The 22,429-nt window shown below is 35.8% G+C and overlaps 1 protein-coding gene across 1 annotated transcript in view; it reads left to right on the forward strand.

Moving 5' to 3' along the window:
• The window catches only part of NBAS (NBAS subunit of NRZ tethering complex), a 142,276-nt gene that overhangs the window by 65,364 nt on the left and 54,483 nt on the right, over positions 1-22,429 (forward strand). Inside the window, exons 41-44 of the mRNA XM_072332376.1 lie at positions 10,003-10,232; positions 14,267-14,377; positions 17,783-18,033; positions 18,478-18,812. Coding sequence (XP_072188477.1) covers positions 10,003-10,232; positions 14,267-14,377; positions 17,783-18,033; positions 18,478-18,812 — 927 coding nt within the window. The remainder of the gene's footprint in view (positions 1-10,002; positions 10,233-14,266; positions 14,378-17,782; positions 18,034-18,477; positions 18,813-22,429) is intronic.

Below are 22,429 nucleotides of genomic sequence, written 5' to 3' on the forward strand. Positions count from 1 at the left end.
TCACCTTCCTCTCTACAGAGATTTTAGAAAGCTGACAGGTGGGATTGTATGAGAGGAAGGCTGCCTTTAAAGGCAATGTCTAACATCCTAAAGTCGAGCATCTTTATCTTGCTGTTAGCATTCCTTTATTCCTTCAAAATTCCTGTGTTTTGGTCCTAGCATCAAAGTCTGATATTTAATGTCACGTTCTGCAGTGATTTTTCTTCATCTGTACCTGACACTTCAGAAACCAGGATTGTTTTATTCTGCCTTGTTACCTTTCCAGCAGACTTTAGGGAGAGCTTTCCATAGGAGCCAAGATTCTTGATTTGACAGGTCTCTGAAGGATTTTGTTAATCTTTTCTCTTTCAAGTGGTCTGTAACACTTAATCTACTACGTTGCTTTCTTTTTCTAGATTCTCTCTAATCATGACCCATATATGTTTCCCTATCGATCTTTCCACAGAAAGGCTTCATGCATTTAAGCAGCTTTATTAAATATAGCTTTATTCTCTGCCTTTTGTGAAGATGCTGTTTCTGCCCATTGTAGCATTCTGGTCATTTGAGCTGTCCCAGTGTGTCTGTAACCTCATGATGTCATAGACTGCATATGAAGTTCTGTTTAGCATTCCTTCCAACCTACTCTTCTGATTGTCTGTTCACTCCATCCCACTTATGATGGAAAGTTGTAGAGCTGAGAATGAAATTCACTGGATAATTTAATTTCTGTTAACAGTTTATCTTCTCAGTTGTCCTTTCCTGGTAATAAGTAACCAGAATACACATGTATGGAGATCTGTTTTCTCTAAAATGTAGTGAAAAAATATTAATTACCCTAAGGTTAACTGATTTACTATATTCTTGTCTCCCTGCTAATAATTTAATACTGAACTGTTTCAGTGGTTTGGGCGAAGAGTATTTTACTGATTTAGGTGGGAGGCTAGGTTTTTCCTTGGAGCAGCAAGCAACAGTTCTGACAAGTACTGCTACATCTCAGACAGGAAGGAGAATTGTGCAATAGAAGATGGGGAAAGATAAGCTTAGCAGAAATTTTTAAAATATTTATTTTATTCCCTTACCTTTCACTATTTTATTCCCTTCTGCCTTCATTCTGGCAGAGGTTTGAGGTCTTGCTTGTTTCTCTGGAGGCCTATTTATAGATTTTCATGCAAAAGAGTTAGTTGGGTTAACTGTTGTTTTATTTCTTACAAATGGTTTTGTTTCTCTCTGAGAAAGAGTATAAAGGTGACCAATAGCATATTGAAACGGTCTTTGAATAGTTGGTTGGCTTTATCTTCTGTGTTCTTTTCTTCTTCAGGTGATGTTATAGGTTTTCCAGTTTGCATTAAAAAAACCCAGCTTTTTCAAAATTTATTTGATTTTTTTTTTAAAGAGTCTTTGAAGAATTATGACAAACAGCTGAACACAGCTAAAAAGGTGTTTGAGTGAACTAATGGAGTCATCCATTTTCTACTTCCAATGTGGTAGTACTTCATTATTTGCAAGTTAATGTAGAGCTGTGAACAATCTTTGCAAGCAGTCTGATTGAAATTTTCTATGACTTTTTGTTTTAGAACACAAAATAATTAACCAAAATATAATTCGTAGATGTTATCTGTGTAAGTAACTTGGCTGGAGTTACAAACAGGGTTGAATTCTTGATTAAGTTAGCTTTTCTGTCTTGGTTCTTTTTTGTTTTCTCATCTTTGAGAGCTGAGGATAAATGTTGGTTTGGCTGGGATATTTTTAGCCTAAGAAGCATTTCAGGAAAATATCACAGTAAAAGAAGGTGACTGCTGAGAAATTAATTGAGAAAAATGAGTGCTTTGTTCTGCCTCTTACCTTTAAATTAGTAAAATGGAAATATTTGCATGTATGTAATCAAGAATCTTCAAATTAAAAGAATATCGTGTTATATGTAAGAAACTAAAACAGTGTCATGTTGTAATGAAGTTTTACCCCAGGAATGTATTGTTATCCTATGGTGTGTATATTGCTAACGCAGCTGCCTTATACAGTAAGAGGTAAGACATGTTCAAAAAGAACATCCATAATGTATTTTATTCTGAAACTAAACACAATGATTTTTTTTAGAGAAAAGAGAGATGGACAAAAGATTGATATAATTGCCAAAATTGAGATGTTATTTAGTAAGAATAAAGCTGCCTGCAAATGGGAAATTGATTATGCAATGTGAATTTAGTAGGCACTTCACTCAAAACTACATAGTAATTTTCCATTTTTATGGATATTCTATCATCTGACATTTTAACCTTGCATTTATCATGTGTTAGTTCCACTAAAGCAGTGTTCAGATGAAATGACAAGATGAGGTTTTTCTACTTGAGCTTGACTTGTCAATATCCTACCCAATAAAAAGGAGTTTGCAAGAGAACGTGAGAGAAAAGAAACTATCAAAACGTTTTCTCTTGGGACAGATTATTCCTCTCTCTTGCTGGAAGAGCTGATTGAAAACAAAGCAAAAAAAGCATTTAAAACAGCACTAGAGCAATTTGTTGAACTCCACAGACACAAGTGATTTAACATAACTGTGAAGACAACTGACTTGACAACTTTAAACATTATTTTTATATTTAATTACCAATCACAGCATCTTGATTTTTTTTCTTTTCCATCTGCAGCTGTACTAGCTTTTGTATAAGAAACTGTTGATTTAACCTAGGGATTGTGTTTGAACTTGAAAACCAGTTTGTTATCATTGCTTTGCCTGCTGCCGGCTCTTATAAGATCTTGCGGTACTTCTGTGGTCTGATTTCATCTGCTAGGATTTTACCATAACGTGCGTCCAGTGGAAATAGAAGACAATAATTACAGTGATGTGGAGGTATTTATATTATGTTGCCTACCAGTTCTGCAGTTATCTCGGTTGTCTGTATGAGCTCATTTTGACATAGATAGCTGTTTTGACCTTTGAAAAAGTATATACATGAAATAAAATTTCTAACTGCATTTTAATTCTATTTTTTTCCCCTGATAATTCTAACCTGTGGTTATGCTACCTTTGAAGATTGAGTCAAAAATAATTTGGAGAATATGGTTTCTTTTGATAGGTTTTGTGTACTGCTTAGTCCAACTGTAAAACCATTTTCAGTGTAGCTTTTGAAAAAAGAAATAAATACAACAGATTATGTGCTAGCAACATCTTTTTCATAATTCAGAGGCAATAGCTTAACTCAATTCTTTCTATTCAATCTCTTTTCAAGGAATTGCTTGCAGAAAAGTTTCCTGGGTTTCCACTTCCCTTACATCTTTACTCATACCAGCATCCTGGAGAACCTTTAGTCTTTGTAAGATCCTGAGAATTTCCCCACGTAGTGTGTTGAAGCAGATGCAGAATATGCTGCTTCCCTTCCTATTTCAAGTGTTTTAGCTTTTAAACCTGACAGTTCAGCATTGCTTTTTGAAAACACAAAACATTCCTTCTGGTTATGTAAACCAGTAAGAAACAAAACAAGCTTCTTTTTTAGAGTCCAGTTTTGAAATACTGCAATTTTCCTCTTCTAGATGTTATTGCTATTCATAACGTGACAAAGCATGTTTGTGAGTACATTCCAAAACTGTTTAATGGATCATTTAAAACTATAACCTTTGTTTTAATATTATCTGCATTTTATACATAGGCTTACTTGTATCTTTGGTAACTGAGGTTTAATTGCTTTTCTCTATGTTATTTTATGTTAATTTATGCTACTTTATTCGGAGGCTTCTTGTGGCTTATAGAAGGTATTCTAATATTCAGCCATGATATGAAAAACAGGCCATGCCATATTTAAAAAAAAATAAAAAATAAAATAAATAAATAAATAAATAAAAAATAAAAAAAGAGGTTGAGGGAATTGAGGGGACTGGGCTTATTTAGCTTGGAAAAGAGAAGGCTCCAGGGAGACCTCATTGTACTTAAGTACTTTCCAGTACTTGAAGGGAGCATTTGAACAAGAGGGGGAATGGCTGTTTACAAGGCGTGACAGTGATAGGACAAGTGGGAAAGGTTTTAAACTGAGACAAGGGAGGTTTATGTTAGATATCAGGAGGAAGTTTTTCACACAGAGGGTAGGGACGCACTGGAACAGGTTGTCCAAAGGGGTTGTGGATGCCCCATCCCTGGATGTGGCTCTGGGCAGCCTGGTCTGCTGGTTGGCGACCCTGCCCACAGCAGTGGGATTGGAACTAGATGATCATTGTGATCCTTTTCAACCCAGGCCATTCTATGATTCTAGCTAGTTAGTAATATGAAATTCTGGTTAATATGTAACATGAAAATCTGGTCTTGATTCACAGGGTGGCAGGCTTGGTTGAGGACAAATATCACTGATTTAATTAATGAAAAGACATCCTATGGAGGGATGTTTTTTACTTCTTGAGCAAGAAGGCAAATATCAACTATTTCTTTCCTGTGTGCCTTTATTTTTTCTTTGAGCTTCACTGTTTAGGGGAAAAAAAAAGAAAAAAAATGTGACTTTTACCTTTTTTTTTTCTTTTTAATTTGTTTTCATCAGATTTATAGCACGTTCAGTGTCTTTCTTGCTACAAGTATTGGTGGCAATTGCTTGGAAGATTAGGGAGGATTTTCCTCTCCTTAAATTAGCAGTGCGTTGTGGTGCAGTTTTCTTAGAAACTGTCATGGTTTTGCCATTGCAAAATAGCAGATTGGCAATAACTAGAGGCAGGATGCTGATCAGAATGCATCTTCATGTGTAGCAGGAGTTTTGCACCTTTCCCTCTGGTGTCTCTTGCTTCAGTACATCATCTCCAAGTTTTGCTTGGTGTGTGTATTCCTCTGTAGCATGATCTTTTTCTTCAGATAATGTAAAATGTTTTGAAACAAATCTAGTACTAAAAGGGTTCAGCACAACTGACACATTCTGTCTTTCCTTTTGGAGTCCCGTGGCTCACTGTGGATGCTGCTTTTGATCATTACCTTTTGATCATTGCATTAATCCAGAAAGGTCCAGGACGGTTACATATTTGTGGTGATTATGAGCAGATTAGCCTAGGTGATCTTGGCATCTTTTTTCATCAGTGTTCCTGTCATTTTTGTATAACAATCTGTAGATCATTTACATTAAAAACAAAACCAAAAGGATAATACTTCTTTTTAAAGCAGTTTGAAAGATTGCCACTTTCAAAATAAGTAAACAGACGAAGTATAATGATCTAATTATACTAATGATGCACTTATGCTAAAACTGTCTTTCTATTATCATTTTTTTCCCCACAATTTTCACACATTCACATTATTCACTTGCAACACCAGAGGCCCGGGTTCGAATCCCCCCTTTGGCTCAAGTGGTAGAAGTGCCGCTCTGCTACACAGAAGGCTTGAATCCCAGGAGTTGGACTCGATGATCTCTAAGGTCCCTTCCAACTCGCACAATACTGTGATACTGTGAAAGGGGAAAAAAACCAAACCCAAAACCACGGGATAGTTGAAGATTATTTTAGGGATCACTGTGAAGAAATTCCAAGATCAAAATATTTAATCCTTGTTTATTTAATCCTTTTTACAAAAAAAGGACACGGTGTTTATTTTGTAACACCATGATGGCATGCAGATGCGACTCTCAGCATATGACAAAATAATGCTGCTTTAAAACATCTGGTGCCCCCCTGTTGCCTAGTTGAGGCTCACTGGTAACAGCTAGTGCAGTGTCTTCTGGTCTGTGCTGAGTAAAAAACATCTAACATCTTGGTATTAAAATAGGTCTATGCTGAACGGATGGGTGCTTTTTTTAACCTTTTCTTTTTTTCTTTCTATGTTTAGTTCCTAAGTAAAGTTTATGCTGGATAGGTTTGCATCATTACAGCACCTATCATAGCACAAGTCCAACTGATGAGTAGAATGTACTGGTAGATCCTTCATGCTGGAAATTTCTTCTGGCAACTCCACTGAAGCCTCACAAGTTAAGGATGTAATATGTCCAGCTCAGCTCTAGGGGCTTCACTGAAAACTGTGTATTTGCTTCTGTATTCATATGTAAAATACCTATCCTGATTGAGCTCTATTCAGGTATATGGCTGTACTGGAGGAGATCAGGGGTTTGGACATCTAGGTACAATTGTGAAGTATCCAGAGAATATGGAAAGCCAACAGAGAACATCGTAGCAGAGAATTTTTTAATAGTTGTCATTAGAGAAAAGTCAAGTAAGGCTTCTTACCTGTCTTGCCTGTTAAAGTTCATTTGCATGTATGTAAACTGCTGTAGTGCATGTATTTTTTTGATGTTTGCTTTTTAAGACATACCTGTAAAAATTTAAGAAGGACACTTTGTGAACCCCATGAATACTGCAATAACTGCTTTTGCCAGTTTTGCTGATTTTGTTTCTGGCCAGCTACTGTTAGTAGCTGGTTACTATGGCACCTTTTCATTTAAAAACTGCCAAGGTTTCTTTGAATGTTGGAATCACAGCTGTGATGATCTTTCTGTGTTAGTGTTTGTTAGAACAAACATTTCTGGTGTTTTAACACCAGTAGATAGCCAAGCACTGCTATGTTGTTCTCTCACTATGCATCCTCTGAATGCTGAGTCAGTCCATAATGCTTTGTCTCTGCCTCTGCTGTACATGGGTCCTTCCCATGGATTCTGTCCTTCCCAGTCTGATCCCATGTGGGCTTGCCACAGGGTGCAGCTCTCCAAGCACTACTCCAAAACAACTGTGGTATCTATAGAACTGTTTCTCTTAAATGTTTGTGCTCTTCTCTCTCAGCTGCTGTTTCACAGCAGGTTTTTTTTCCTTTCTTAAATCTGTTCTCTCAGAGCATAACCAGCATTGCTCGTGGCTCAGTTCTCAGGAGGGCTGGTCCGTGTTGGAGCAGCTGGAGCTGGCTCTGATCTGTAGTGCGGCAGTGCTGGGCTCTGCCCACAGAGGCCACAACTGCAGCCCCCCTGCTACCAAAACCTTGCCACATAAGCCCAATACAGCATCATATCTAATTGAATTCGGTATCTAATAAATATAGAAGTATTCTTGCTCATTGCTTTAAAAATATGTTTAAAAAAATGTAAGAATGGTCAAGAATGAATACTTAAAATTGCAAGTTCCTATGCAGTTTGATACTGCTGAGCATTCTCCCTCTTTGTTTTCTCTGTGAGGTTGTGTTGAATGCCTAATAATTGCTGTACAAGCAACATTATGTAACAAAGCATTTTAAAACTGTAAGAGATGACATATTTGAGAGAAGAAAAACAGCACGACTCGAGTAAGTTGAATGAAACTGCAACTTGGGAAAGTTCGTTTTCATGGAATTAAAAAAAGCAGAAGAGAACTTCACAGCAGATCTCAGTTATGTGAAGTAACAGGCTGTGAAATTTCTCTTGATATGTTTACACATACTCTGAAAGTTGAGCTATAGGTCTGTAAAAGGTGGAAGGGGGACAACGCTTGATTGAAAGATTTCTGGTGGAGAAGAGTTCAACACAATACTTAGTAAAGGACTGCAATAAAAGAACAACAAAAACTTCTGTGTTTTCTTTAGTTTGAATGTATATAAGTTAACAGCTTTTAGATTTTGCACTTTCATCTCTTAGTTTGAGGAGTGTGTTGCGCTGTTTTGCTTTACACATACACAAATGTGCAAGGCTGTACATATGGAGTGAGAACTGTTATTTGTTTGTGTGCTACTGTATCACAGAGTGCTCTTTGATTCAGTGTTTTTATTTTTGTTGCAACTTGATGTTGAAATGATCTGAAAGATGTTTAATAAGAAAAAATGTGAAAAGACAGAGTTCGCTTTGATTTAAAAAAAAAAACAAACAGTCTTGACAGGCTTATTACCTTTTCGTAGGTACTATTTGGTGAAAGTATCAGCATGCAAATAGTTGATTAAATAACCTTTCAATGTTCCTTTGAAGCATAAGTAGAAAATGTGAAAGAGAGGATGGAGATGCTTTTAGGATGAAGTAACAAATAAAGAATGAATCTTGGCATCAATGATAGACATCAGATGAGAGAGTGGGAACTAGGTCAGAATATTATGTTTGGAAGTCAAGTGATAGAATTTGTTTCTAAAAAAAAGGAATTTCAAATTTAAAGCCTGGGAGTGGCCAGTATGATGAAGGTGGACCAAAAGTAAATTGGTTTGGATCTGCCTTATTGCTATTTCTGAGTTACTATTGTGAATACTAACTTAAGTGAAATTCTGTGTCACTGTGAGAAACTTCACAGTACATGAAACTTAATAAAAAAAAAAAAATCATTTTCTTCAGAAGCAATTTCTGAGGGAATTGTTTGGTGGTAACTTGTTTGAAAATATTATTCAGGATAGTCTTTGTGTTCTTCATGAATAATACATTATGCTGTGCACTGGAAGACTGGAAGAAGGCTGCTGACACTGGGTTCTACTTTTTATAATGGAGAGAGAGAGGAAACCTAGCTAAATGGAACCAAACTTACTTGCAGTTGTTGTCAGAGACGCCTGCCTTTCTTAGCATGGAATTTGTACATGGAATTTGGGCACTTATATTAAACAGGTTTCCTCGTATTGCTCTGATTTTTGCTTCTCTCCAATGCTCTGTTTTGTAGCTTACCACCTAAAATTAGATACCAGGGTATATAATAAGCAATGTATTGGTTTTCAACCAATATAATTGTATTCTAGAGGCTTTTCTCTGCTTGCCTGTCTTTTTTCTGAGGGGTTATTATTTTGTTACCAGTATCCTAAAGTACCTTGAAAGGAATATTGATGTTGTTTATAAAATCAATGAGTTTGCAATGTTTTGTGGGTTCAGAAAAATGTCATCTGAAGAGGAAGAAGGATGCCCTGTAGCATTTAATATGACTTGGTGAGCAGCCTGTCAGCTAAGACTTGGAAAGGAAAAAGTATATATATAAAATCAATTTAGAATGACAAGGAATCCACACAAGAGTTCAGGCATTCCTCAAGGTTCAAATGTTTCATGCATCCTGCTGTGTTCTGTATGCTCATAGGTTTAATAACAGAATCATTCTATAATAATAAATCCAAAGTGTATTTGTTCCATACATTCACAGTTTTTAAGATCACAGCAGTGGAATCATTTTGTTGTTGTTGTTGTTTTTGTTTTGTTTGTTTGTTTGTTTTCCTTTAGAAAATGTTGCAACTGCAGTTAGCATTCTGAAATATTGCTTGTTTGCTGATGGCTATGAAGCATCACTATTCAGTGTTAGGTCTGGAGACCTAACACTGAATGGGTGGGTGGAGTATAGAAGTGGTGTGTAGTAGCTCAGTTTATAATGAACACCGATAAGCTCTGCTGCTGGCAGCCTTACGGGAGAGAGAAGGAGTTGAGGGTTCTGAGTGATGTGTCACACAGCTTTGCACTGGTGAGAGTTCCTAGGTGTAACCATTGCTCAGATTTTGAGGTAATCCAAAATTCTGTGTGTTAGTTTTCCATTTCAAACATGTATACTGTATTTGGCTCGTGTTCTGATTTGCTGTGTGGGCTTTAGATTTCTAAGGCAGAAAATTAAGTTTTACTTCTGATATTCTATTTTTCTGTAAACAAAGGCAGTCCTAACCATGATGATCAATACTTAATCACTTTTAGCTTTCACTTTTTTTTTTATGTACAAAGTAAATGAAATTAAGCAATACGTCTTGTCTATAATTTGCAGATCCTGCAGCACTTGTTCTTTGACAGTAGTGGTGCTCTATAGTTAAAACATTCCTATTCCTTTTATCAGTTCTACAAAATTAAAGATAGGAAAATCAGTGAAAAAGAAAACAAGCTACTTTAGAGTATTGTTTCCATTTTTCTTTTGAGGTAGCATCTGTTACTATGAGTAAAATTATATGCGGTGTTTATAACTGAGAGATTGCAAAGTTTTCTTGTCTTGTTGAAGTGTTTTGTAAATAAGTTGTCTGGTTTAACGTTAGTAAAAATGAAGGTTTTAAAAAACAAATTCAGTTACAGTGACATTCCTGTGAGTCTTAGCTTATTCAAATAAGCATATGTGTGGTGGTTTGAAGAAATGCGCAGGTGTTTTTTTGTTTGATTCAGAATTTGTTTTCATATATTTTCACAGGCTGATCCAGAAGAATTGATTAAGATGGTAACACAGCATGTGACTCAGTATTCCTACACAGACTGGCCTGAAGAAATTGCAACTTTGATTAATCAGTTGCACTACTACAATGAACGATTACTGGATTTCACTCAGGCTCAGATTCTGCAAGGACTTGGCAAAGGAGTAGATGTGCAGAGGTTTACAGCAGACGGACAGTACAAGAGAGAAACAATACTAGGATTGGCAGAGTAAGTAAAGTCTATTAAGTTTTAATTATTTGTTTTTAAATTGAGTTACTTTGAGCCTCGAAGCAAGAAAGCAAATTGAAAATGGTGCTGACCTTTAGATGGGATGATAAGTTACCAGTTCCTCCAGATATTTACAGTGTAACATGTCTCCAAACTGGGATCTGAAAAAACTGTTCCACTTAAATGAAACATTATTCAAACAATTGGATCTGTGAGTTTTAATGAGAGATAAAACTCTGACTTCATTTTTAGCAATCAGTAGACAAAAAGAAAATCAAGGATGTATGTAATCAGGGCATCGGTAGAAGTCTGTTCTCTTCCTTTGATATTCTGTAAACATTTCTTTGAAAACCATGAGCATGTGCTTAAGATTCAGTTTATGGTCACTGTAACAAAAGAAACTAGAATACCCCCAAACTTCAGCTTCTTATTGAAGTTGCTATTAATTAAATTAATTTAAAATTATATATAAACTTTATCATATTTTTAGTCATTTGGTATTATTCATTTGGGATCACTGAAACTTTCCCTGTGCATGTTCTTCTGATTTTCTAGAAAGCTTTTGTTTCATCTTTGTTATCCAGAATTGGAAAAAAAATAAAGCTGTATAATAGTAATTTCTCTTTAGTAATTTTCTCTTTCTTGTTTTAAAAATGCCTTCTATTAACCTCTGCATGCAACTTCTTCAAGCTGTGAATATGATATAAATTTCATAGAATCTTAGAATGCCTTGGGATGGAAAGGACCCCAAAGATCATTTAGTTCCATCCACCCTGCTGTGGCAGGGTTGTCAGTCACTAAATTTATTGAAATCTGTATGTTCTGAAGGCAATCTCATTTGAATGGCTGCTGGACTGACTGAGGGTTAGTAAAAAGGAGACTTTGAAGCATGTAGTCAAGTGGTACTTCAGTAGACATTTGCAAACATCTAATTAATTACTTTTTCAACTTACAGCTTGCTTGCCTGAATCTTCTCTGTTGACTCCTAATCTGCATTTTCAGGTGAAAATGTTGTGCAGATTTAATAAAGCTTTTTTTTTTTTTTTTTCTTGCTTATTTTTTGAGTTATCATTAAGTGGTTCATGTTTTGAATCTTACATGTAATGCTGTTTGCAGAAGCACCTGGAAGGAATGGTACCATATTTAGAATACAGATTTATACGAGAACAATTTGTTTGCTAAAACTACTTAAATAATGTCAGTATTATTTTCCATGATTTGATGTATTCTCGTTAGAACTTTACACATTATTTTTTAAGCATTTAAAATCTGGGTGCCTCACAAGCTTAATCAAAGTTTTTAAGCAGTTTACAATTTCGGGGGAGAGAAGGGAGCAAAACATAGCAAGAATATACTAGAGAAAGAGTAAGAGAAACTAGAGCAATGCTGAATGGAAATTCTGGAGTAATCATCTGAAGTCTTCAGTAGTTTTAGGCCAACCATGGTGTATAAACTTTCTAATGTTGTTTTGTTATGTTTTTTTACTTGAGGCCTGGCTTTTTTGTTGTGATTTTTGTTTGTTTGTTTGTTTTTTCCCAATCCATCACTGCTTCTACTTCTGCTTAAATGCTTTAATCAGAACTTGATTTTTTATGCTTGAGTGTTTTGGATTAGACAGCTGGTGCACTTAGAACATGATCAGAATTTCTGTCATTTGTCTGACTTATTCTTGGCCAGTTTTGTGGATGATTTTGGTGAGTACAAAACAGGTCCCATTCCAGAAGACTGAACCAGAAGGTCCTATCCTCTTACTATGGCTTTTAACAGTGATGTTAGTTTCCAAACCATTCTGTATAATTTTGATGTACTTCTCTGTTACCAGTGTAGACATAGTTGTTTTTTTTTTTTCCCCCCATGCTTTGATGCTGCAGAAGTTAAATAGCAGTAACCTTCCATTTTATTCTCCTGCTTCAAACATGTGATGATAACAAAGGCTCTTGGCTTAAATCTTCATTTCACTTCTCCAGCTTAGTTGATAATGTTGTTTTTGCTTTCTCAATCTGAGGGCAGGTGACTGGAAACATCAATCTCATCTCATTATGACTGAATTCAGTACTGGTTGTAATGCTGACTGATGCGTACAATAATTGTGCATGCACCCATGCACATGTATATAGTACAACAGAGATTTAACAGAACAACATGGTGGTGGGAAAGTACTCTGAGCTTCCAAATACATACTTCTGGGAGCTTGAAGACGGTCATAAAAAATCCCAGCTGAATAGTAATGTGCAGACATATTTTCAGATGCTTTGTGTGTGCAGTGCATGCTGTCACACAGAGAGGACAGATAGGAATCATCCACAAGAGCTTCTCCTTTCTGTTATTGTAGCGCTCCTGGTGCAGCATTGCACCAGGAAGTAAATCATAACAGTACCCTTCAGTGGGAACTTCTCTGGCAAGTTTCAAGCTTATAATGACGGGCATTTAGGGCTGGGAATGAAGCTCAACTGTGGTGGAAAATCGGAGAGAAAGTGTTGATGCTGTTAAAGCAGAGGAGACAGGAGAACTGTTTTGGTTTTGTGTGTTTTCTTTTGCTGTAGTTATTTTAGTTCTTAAAGGTATTTCAGTAAATATTTATATTAAATATATATGTTTCCTTTTCATATTTTTCTTATCCATTATTTAGTGTAATGATCCTGCCTGATATTTTCCAAGGATTGTCATGACGTTTGAAAAAGTTTTGTTCTCTTTGTTTCTTTTTCATTTTGTTTTGGTTGGTTTGTGTTTTTTATCTTTGGCATTGTATACTTTCCTGGCATTTTTTGTCCTATTCAGCATGATTTGCAGCAACTCTTACAGTAGAACATAATGTTACATTGAATTAAGCATGTAAAAATCAGAACTAAACTGTATGAATGTGTTTGATCATTCAGGATGCAGAGAAGATCATGCCTTGTTTAGCATACTTCAAATTGTGTTATAGATCTACGTTTCTGAATGACAAAACAAAAATGGGGTGGATGTGCTAATAATTTTTTCTTGCTTTCCTTTTGTTGTTGTAAATGGTCTGCAGTGATGGTACAGAAAGTATTGTGCCGAAAATTGTTCCCTCATAGGATGTAATGAATCCACATAGGTGTAAAAGCCAGGTTTATGTAGAAAATTATTTTTAACATGAATCTGTAGAAACGTGGTGCTAATATCAATTTGCAGACCAGTTTACTGACAGTTGCAGTTATAGTTTGTGCTAGATTGTTCTGTTTTACCTCCTTTTGTCTGCCATGATTTCTTAAACAAGAATTTAAAATGGCGTGGTCAGCAGATTAAATAATAGATCTATCATGTAACTGTAAGCAGTGTTTCCCTTGGAATTGTCTTGAGGTGGAACAAAATTACGTTTTGCCTTAATTGTTTGGTTTTGCTTCTGTACCAACATAAAAACAAGAACCGTGTGTATTTATTTGAATGAGACTGGCTTCAGTGGATTGGTAAAAATACAAAGTGAACTTCAGGCTTTCATCTTGTAACAGGTTGTTCTGTTGAAGGGGTGTGCAATAATCAAAATTAATTGTTAGTATTTTTAGGACAATCAGAGTGTAACTGGACGCCTTCACACTTTACATCTACAACTATTAGAAATGCTTCTGGTTGTGAACTTTTAAATGTCTACATACCAGTCGTGCTAAAACACTTAATGTGTTGTGACCAAGTCAAGTAGGAGCTGTGGTACATTTCTTCACTTTTGATTTTGTAATCAAAATGAAAGCAAAACTGAGTTCTTTTTGCTGTAGCATAAATGTTAAGCAGAAACCCAGCTGTGACTGAGAACCAAGGCGTGTATGGAACAGTGCTCACCTTCCAAACACTTTCTTGTTGTATTTTAATTTTTACCCAAATAGAACAGTGAATAAAACAAGAAAACACACTTTATGCAATTTTATACAGCTATGATTAAAACAAATTTATTGGCTTTTGAGGAAAAAGGTTAACAAAAATCATTACTTTTGTAATGTAGATAATGATTTATTGTCATGTCTCTAGAAGCTTTGTGTAACTTTCCCTTGGTCTATTTCTTGTCTGTTTTCTATAAGAACACTTGAAGAAAACGTGTACAAGATTGCTGTTTCTTTGGCTCAACGATACAATGTTCCTCTTTGGGAAGTTTATATGATCCACCTGGAGTTTTTATTCACAGACAGCGGGTAAGTTTTCTTTCCTGCACGTAGAAGTTTGTTACACAGAAATGCATCCTAATCCAAGAGAAAATGGGTTGCCGTATGTTGGAGGCAAACATAGGTTTGTGTTTTTGTATTTCTTGCATTATGACAGATTATGGATTTCTGTTTTGTCTTTTCCCTGTGATGCTTTTGTAGTCTGCCATGAAAATCTGTTATAAATGAGTCCATGAGCATTTTCTTGTTCTTGTAAGTATCATCTGTGATAGCAAATCTATATTTTTGCAGTTCCTTGAAAAATGTTTGGAGGCATGATAATATTTCATAGAATCACAGAATGGGTTGGATTAGAAGGGACCTTAAATATAATCTAGTTCCAATCCCCTCGCTGTGGGCAGAGTTGCCAGCTTGCTAGATCAGGCTGCCTAGGGTCATATCCTGCCTTGCCCTGAAAGTCTCCTTGGTTGGGGTATCCACGGCTTCTCTGAGCATCTTGTTCTAGTGCCTCACCACTCTCTGAAAGAAACATTTTTCTCTAATATCTGGTCTAAATCTCCCCCTTTTTTAGTTTAAAGCCATATCCCCTTGTCCTGTCACTATCAGACCATACAAAAATCTCCCTCATAATTATAAGCTCCTTCTATATTTGTTGAACTCTCCTAAGTAATCACATGTAAAATAAGTTTGGTCTTCTCAGTCGTGCTCTTCATGTATCCAAGTTCTGTTTTTTCCCCTTCTTTTTAGTGAAAATGGTTTTCTACAAGAGTTTTTGGCCATTATTTTCCAGACTACTAGACTGCAGCCAGCCATACCTGGCGCTGATATTAGTGAGATTCTCCTCTTTTCCATTCTACATTCAGTTCTTGTCTTTTCCTTTTCAGACTTTGGTATCTTGTCAGTCTTACAAGTACTTTAGCATGTTCAAAGAGAAATAAACCTGTTCAGTGAAAGACCAAGCTACTTGCTGAAACTGTCATCTGAGTGCACTGTGATTTAGAGCCCCCTGTGCAATACAGCAGCTGTTATCTGTTGTTCTGACAGACATAATGAAATTAGTTGGTTTCAAATTTTAAACTGTGACAGCAGCACTAGCTTGCAGTATTATTTCTACCTCTCTTAACATTAACTATTAATTAAAAAGTATTAAAATGCTTTATAGAATATGAGGCAATAAATCTAAAACCTAATAAGTTTTGGTCCAAGTTGTGAGAAGTTGAAATACCATTCTGGGATTTTCTTTGCTTCCTCTTGAAAACAGAGAAATTGTATTGTCAAAATGTTGGTGCTGCTTCATGATGTAGTGTTTTAAACTAAATGTAGAGCCAGGGTGTAAATTTGGCAGCGCTGGGATGAGTGTGAAAGAACCAGCTGATTTATCTGAGTCTAAAGTATCAAAGGTGTTTTGAGTCAGTTTTCTAGCACTTTTTGTTCTGTCTTCTGTTAGTATTCATGGAATTCTGAAATCATTGAAGTACAAAGTAACAACTGTTTCCCTAATGAGATTCAAAAAAAAGTCTTGAAAATTGATACATAATAGCATAATGTGCTGCTGAGTATGTTTTGTTGTATCATAATCTTGTTTTAAAGTTGATTGACAGCATATGGCCATTAAAGTATATTTTAGTCTTGGGATTATGGCATTAATAATGTATGAGTCATTATGCATTCATTCTGAAATGAAGTTTATTCTAAGACATAATCTCTTCTCCCAAATACGCAGTGTTGCTATAAGCCAGCCTTTATGGACAGAAACTCAAATGAAGGACCTAAATCATTTGTATTAAGCATTTATTTGATTAGTTGATGAGAAATAAACATGTTTTTCTGTTGTGCTTTGAATTTGAAAACAGATATATAATTCAGTGAAAACTAATAATTGTCTCTTTGGAAGGATCTGGTCAAATTTGATTTCCAAACTCTTAAAATACTTTTCATGATTTTGTCAACTATGTTTGTCCTTATGAATTCAGTTCTGGAATCTTTCTGAATGGTATAATGAACCCTTTGCCTTCGTCTGCCAACAAATGACACAAAAGAAAGAAAACCTTACAGTAACACTCTGCCAATTAAAGCTTAATATCCCTTCAGCCTATAGTTTCATTTTGGGGTATGGAGAGAAGAACTTGTATAGATCACTCTCCTGAAATAAACCTGTTCTGAGTGCCAGTTTTGTCTGTCATTAAGAGTGAACAGCACTTCATTTACATTAATGTTGTCCATTTTTCCCTTAATGTGCTAGAGCTATTACATTTAATCAATAAGAATTTAGAGACTTAAATTAATGCTTACAAGCTTAGTAACCTAACTAACCTAAGTTCTAGACATAAAAACAACAACAACAACAACAAAAAAAAACAACAACCCAAAGCACCCAAAACTTCTCCCTTAAAAATTAGAGATTCATTTTAAACTGAGAGAAGATTGCAACTGTAGTATTTATTGTGTGAAACTCATTTTTAGGAGTGAAGCTTAGATGTATTTTCCTTGGACGCCAAGCAGAAACGTGTGTCATATATGGCATACAAAATGAGGAAATAAATGAAATAAGAATTCTAATGTAATCAATTCCAAAGGTACTGATTCTAAAATGTAGTTAAAAGACTTTCAGTCTCATACTGAAACATACTACCTAATATGGCCCGTGGCTGGATGCAGGAGAGAGTCAAGGTGATAGTCATCAGTAGGTTACTTCTTTCCTTGGATTTCAGTTACCTTTCTGATCATAGATGTATAAATTCAAGATGAAACTTCAGTGATATGCATTCTTTTTTATCCTAGTTGAGGGGAAAATGTGAGACTGGCTGAGGTCAACCTGAGATTTGGTAGCATTCTCGTAACTTTCCATGGATGACAGTTTGAAAGTTACTGTAATAAAACTGTCAAATTAAATACGCTAAGCATGAGTGACAGTGTCAAATAGGGCAAGAATCAATTTTCAATGATAATCTCTGTCAAAGCATGCACAGATTTTCATCTGCTACAGAAAATACCATGTACTAGATTGGGAGAACTGATCAAGCTTAAGATTCTCTAGCATCTTTCAGCTACAGGTGCCGTGTGGTTTATCTGTCTGTTGTTTTTAAGGGCTTCCTATATGCATCTACTGATGTCTGCTTTTACATTTAGTTATAATTAGTGATTTGCAATGCTTCTTTTAATCCCATTTCAGTATGCGTCTCCCGTAATCTATATGACCAGGTAAACAGATAACATGATCAGGAGATTGAAGAACATCTTAACTTTTATTTATGATGAATTGAAACTGTCAAAACTTTTAAGAATAAGTATTTACACTTCCATAATCTCTTGAAAAGTTGAACTTTACTGACTTCACTCTATAAACAAATAAGTGTTCTGTCTTCAGGAATGTTCATCTGAAGACACATTCATGACACTTCCAAGTCTTTGAAGCAGAATTCTGTCTAAATGCAGGTTGTCCACACTGGAAATAGAAGAAAGAGCACAAAGTCTTGGTCTTTTTGAGACTCTGAAAACAAGTCCCGAAACCTTATATGAACACATGGTTAAATATGTTTACCCAAGTATTGAAGGTAGAGATCACCAACGGTTGCTTTATTATTTCACGCTCCTGGAAAATTGTGGTTGTTCAGAAGTTGTGAAACATGCTGTGAAGCCTGAAACTCACATCAGACTCCTGAAAAAGTTCAAAGCAGTTGCACCAGGTATGAGCTACTGCCTATTTGCTTTCCTAGCGGTACTTAATATTCTGTTTTGCTGACACAAGTATGCTTATTAATATTACTTTTTAAGAAGAAATGCAGACATCCTGGAGCATGAACCTGAAAGTTTGATGTGAATTGTCTTCAGCAATTTTGAGAACATTATTTCATCCTTCAAAAGTCAACATTATATAATATGTCAAAAACTGTTAAGGATTTTTGTAAAGAGGGTTATTTTATTTTGTCCTTTTGCTTTGATGTTACCTCCTGCTTTTGCATAAAACCATTATTTATCCCCTTATGTTATTCCTCCCCTTCTTCCTCCCTAGTCTGTATGCATGACTGTAAATAAAAGAGGAATGAGAGTTTTTCTAGTTTTATGCAGAAATGTGAAGGTGTAATTTTGAATAACTTCTATTTTGTTTGCCTTTTTCTCTTTGCCAATAGGTCTTAATTACAAAAAGCTAATGGATGAAAATGAAAACCCTTTGGAAACGTTGGAGCCTATCCTTACAAGTCAAAATATTTTATCTATTTCCAAACTGGCTCCCAAAATCCCTAAAAAAGATGGCAGTATGCTATCACCAAGCTCTCTTTATGCTGTCTGGTTACAAAACCTTTTTTGGAATGGTGATCGCCATCTCATTAAAAAAATACCAGAAACCATGGATGAATGGCTGCATTCATATGACGTGTGTTCAAAGTACTTTGATAGACTTGATCCAGATGATATCATCACTTTTATTGATGAAATTACTTTTTCTTCAAAAGCTGTCACAAAGGTAAGTGAATCTATTTGAAGAATTTCAAACTTCAGGTGAAGCACCATTGATGTACTGTTAGGGAGAAATTCATGGCAAAGTTTGGTATTTTTAATTTTACAGTTCTTGAAGATAATTTCATGAGCATATACATTCCTGTACACCTTTCTCTTTTATTCTCCTGTCAGTATACAAAGAAAAATAATTGTTTGGATACAGGAGTTGGCTCTGGGGATAAGAGAGATTTTCAACTTTAAATCCAAGTATTCTGGCTCAGAAGAGAATAAGATATTCTTCTCATGTGTTTATTTTACTCGTGCTAATCCTGAAATTCATTGTGCTGCAAGGTTCTATTTACTAGCAGTCTTTTGCATACTGAATATGATGCTCCACAGAGAAGTGTTCTGGGCCACTGCATATGGTTTCCAGGCGCTGTAATAATTTAAATGATAAACTGAGTCGTAATTTCCATCTGGCTGAAAGCCTAGCATTGAAAGAATGTACTCTCATGTCTGTAGCATAAGGTATCAGATCTGCATTTTATTTTTGCCCAGTGAAACTTGGTTATAAAGATATTTCTAACATAAAATTTTACCTATGCTTTGTCATGTATCTTTACTACCAAGCACAGAAGAGCAATAAGAGGTTTCTTAGGTATTTCCTTAAGAGCCTGAGATACTGTCTTCACTAACTTAATCTGAAATGGAAAGATGATGGAGTTTTGTTGTTGTTTTGTTTTGTTGTTGTTTTGCTTTTTAATCTTCCCTGCTCTGCATCATGCTCATTTAATAGTAATAAATAATAAACAGAACTGTTTATTATAAGTGTCATTTTTTTCCTCTCTCTCTGGATATTGTTTTAAAGTGCCAGACCTTAGTGAAAACTTTTTGTTATTCATTGAGTCATGTCTCTGGTGACAACAACATGGCCCACGTGAACAGCATGAAGCTACATCAGGCGAGGGGCAGGTGGAGGTTAAGGGAAAGGCTCTACACCAGAGAGTGCTTGGGCCCTGAAGCAGGCTGTGGTTGAAGAAATGTTTGAACGTTGCTCTCAGAAATATGATTTGGTTTTTGAGAGGTCTTGTTGAGTCAGGAGTTGGATGTGATGATTCTTTTGTCTCTCTTCCAGCTAGGTTTATTCCATGATTTAGAGAGAGTTTCATGCCTACTGGGAGATATTGGTACTCAATTGCTAGACGTGACCCTGCACTGAGGTGGCCAGGGGATGACCATATTCAAATGAGAAGGAAATATTGTCTTCATGTATGACTGCTTTTAGTAATTTCTTGAAACTCTCTTATCGTGCCTTGAGCATTTCAGAAGCTATTTCTCATTTATTCCAGATGAATGATGTAAAGGGTATCATCCCCTGTGTACGTATTTTGAAATGTTTTGTTTGTTTCTGTTTAGGATTCTAAAATAGTTTCTGTACTCTCTTAAGGGTGAGTAGGTGTAAAGAGAAGAACTGCCGGTGGCTCTTTGAAGGTTATTGTAGTTGCTCTGTAAGCAGAACTTAGCAGAAACCTTTTTGGTCTGCAGCCCAAAGTCATAAAATGAACTCAAGAATTCTTTGAAGCAGTCGATGGCATCTACTGTGCACTGGGTCTGGGAATGAAACAGCTGTTTAACCGGCTTGCAACTATACTTGTCTTTAATAATTTTCAAATGGAGAGCGTGCAATGAAAAATTAACGTAACAGTTGCTGAGACAGTATTTGATTCAGAGATCTCTTTCCTACAACTTTTATGCATGAAGTATTTTTCAGATTAACACTATACCTTTTACTTAGAATTTTAGTTCCTGTTACATTTCTATATTCCATAGAGATATTGATGTTTAGAATAAATAGAGATCTGCAAAAACCTTGATGCTTGCACATGAATTAATCAAGGAACAATCAAGAAATTCTCAAGTGATAAGGAGTTATGGAAGGAAGGCCAAGTAGGTAGGATGGGACAGTTACTCTGGAGGAGTAAGGCAGCATGGAAAGCTATGTAAGTTGAATCCAGGGTACCACTGGTATTTTAACTGACTGGGAATTTAGGAAGCTGATACTAGAATATCCCTCACTATTTTAGTGTATTAGCAGAAGTAAGGAGGGGCAGGTAACAGGTCAGCAAAGCAATTGAAATCATCTTCTACTTGTGTGTCACTTGATAAAACAGAATGTGGAAATGATGCTTAACTGTAAAAGGCGAATTAAAGCATAGGGATTTCTTTTGCTGACATCTGCAACTTGTAATTGTTAGTGAGAAAGATGGTAACTTGGTGGGGTTTGATAACGGGATCCCTTCCTCTCCTTTACTTTGTACTTGCTTTTCTATGTCATTTTTAAATTATTATGTTTTGTTAAGAGACATTTGTGTATAATGTCACAATAATTACAGCATGGAGTATGGGTTGGGAAAGAAGAGTGAGCGGCCATAGGTCTGATTTATTACAGAACTTTCCTTATGGTGACATGCAGAAGTTGTTTGCATTTTTTGTATGTGAAAATGCCATAGCAACTACTTTCATTGTTGCTCCTTCTGTGCTACGAATAAATGGACATCTGAAAGGTAGAAGGATAACTTCTCAGATTAGTTAGGCCGGCAGTAAATGGGTTTACAGGGAGATGAATGAGCGGTGCTTAGCTGGCAAAGAAACTGAGAAAATCTCAGTTGGAGAAATGAATGAGCTTTTTATACTTGTCAGTAGCCTTTTGCATAACTGTGTTAGTTTTCAATTCACATCTAGTGATTTGTGGTATAATGAGGTTTTTGGTGACTGTGTGCTCATATAAGAGCTCAGATGTATTCTTCCATATTTCTTGCAGTCAACAGAAATCAGATACCACCTGGAAGATGAGATTCAGTTCCCCAGTCTTAAAGAATCAAAGTAAAGGGTGACTCTGGGTGGTGGGAACCGTGTAGGCAGAGATGTATCACAGTAGGACTCTGATAAATCATTAAGCCCAAAGTAATGCTGTTATTGTACTGGATATTCTGTGCAAGACAGATCAGACTAGTTCCCAAATATTTTTTTGATTTATATTTTTTATGCCAGCATATCTCTGGAATATGGTCTATGTTTTCCAGGGGGAAATTAAGGGTGACTTTTGAAGCTACAGTAATACTTGATTGTTCAAGTGGCTAGTTATTCTTTTAAATGATAGACCTGGTTTAATGGAAGATACTGGTGGTAGGTGGACAGTTGGACTAGATGATCTTGTAGCTCCTTTCTAACCATGGTGATTCTATTGGTTCTGTGATATTTACCACCTTTTAGATATTCCATGTATGAGATTTCCTGTTTTGTTAGATACTCCAAATGTTCAGTGGCATTAACACTTACATTCTTGAATGCATTTTTATTTTCTTTTTCTTCCAGTTTTAAAATAAAGGAGAGTTCTCCTTTATTTTAAATAATGCTGACTTTGCAAATACTTAATTACAGCTGTGATCATTGCAACTTTGTCTTCTTTGTGACCTGTGTGAAGCATTTTTTTAAAAATTCTATTGTTGCTGACGTTTTTTTGGTTGTGCTAGATGGTCATTTACATCTTCAGAGAACCACCTGCTTCAGTTCATATGTCATTACTCAGAAATTCATTGAAACATGCCTGAAAACCAACCACAAAACCACAACTGAAATCAA

This window comes from Excalfactoria chinensis, chromosome 3, assembly GCF_039878825.1.
Source record: "Excalfactoria chinensis isolate bCotChi1 chromosome 3, bCotChi1.hap2, whole genome shotgun sequence".
NCBI classification, from domain to species: domain Eukaryota; kingdom Metazoa; phylum Chordata; class Aves; order Galliformes; family Phasianidae; genus Excalfactoria; species Excalfactoria chinensis.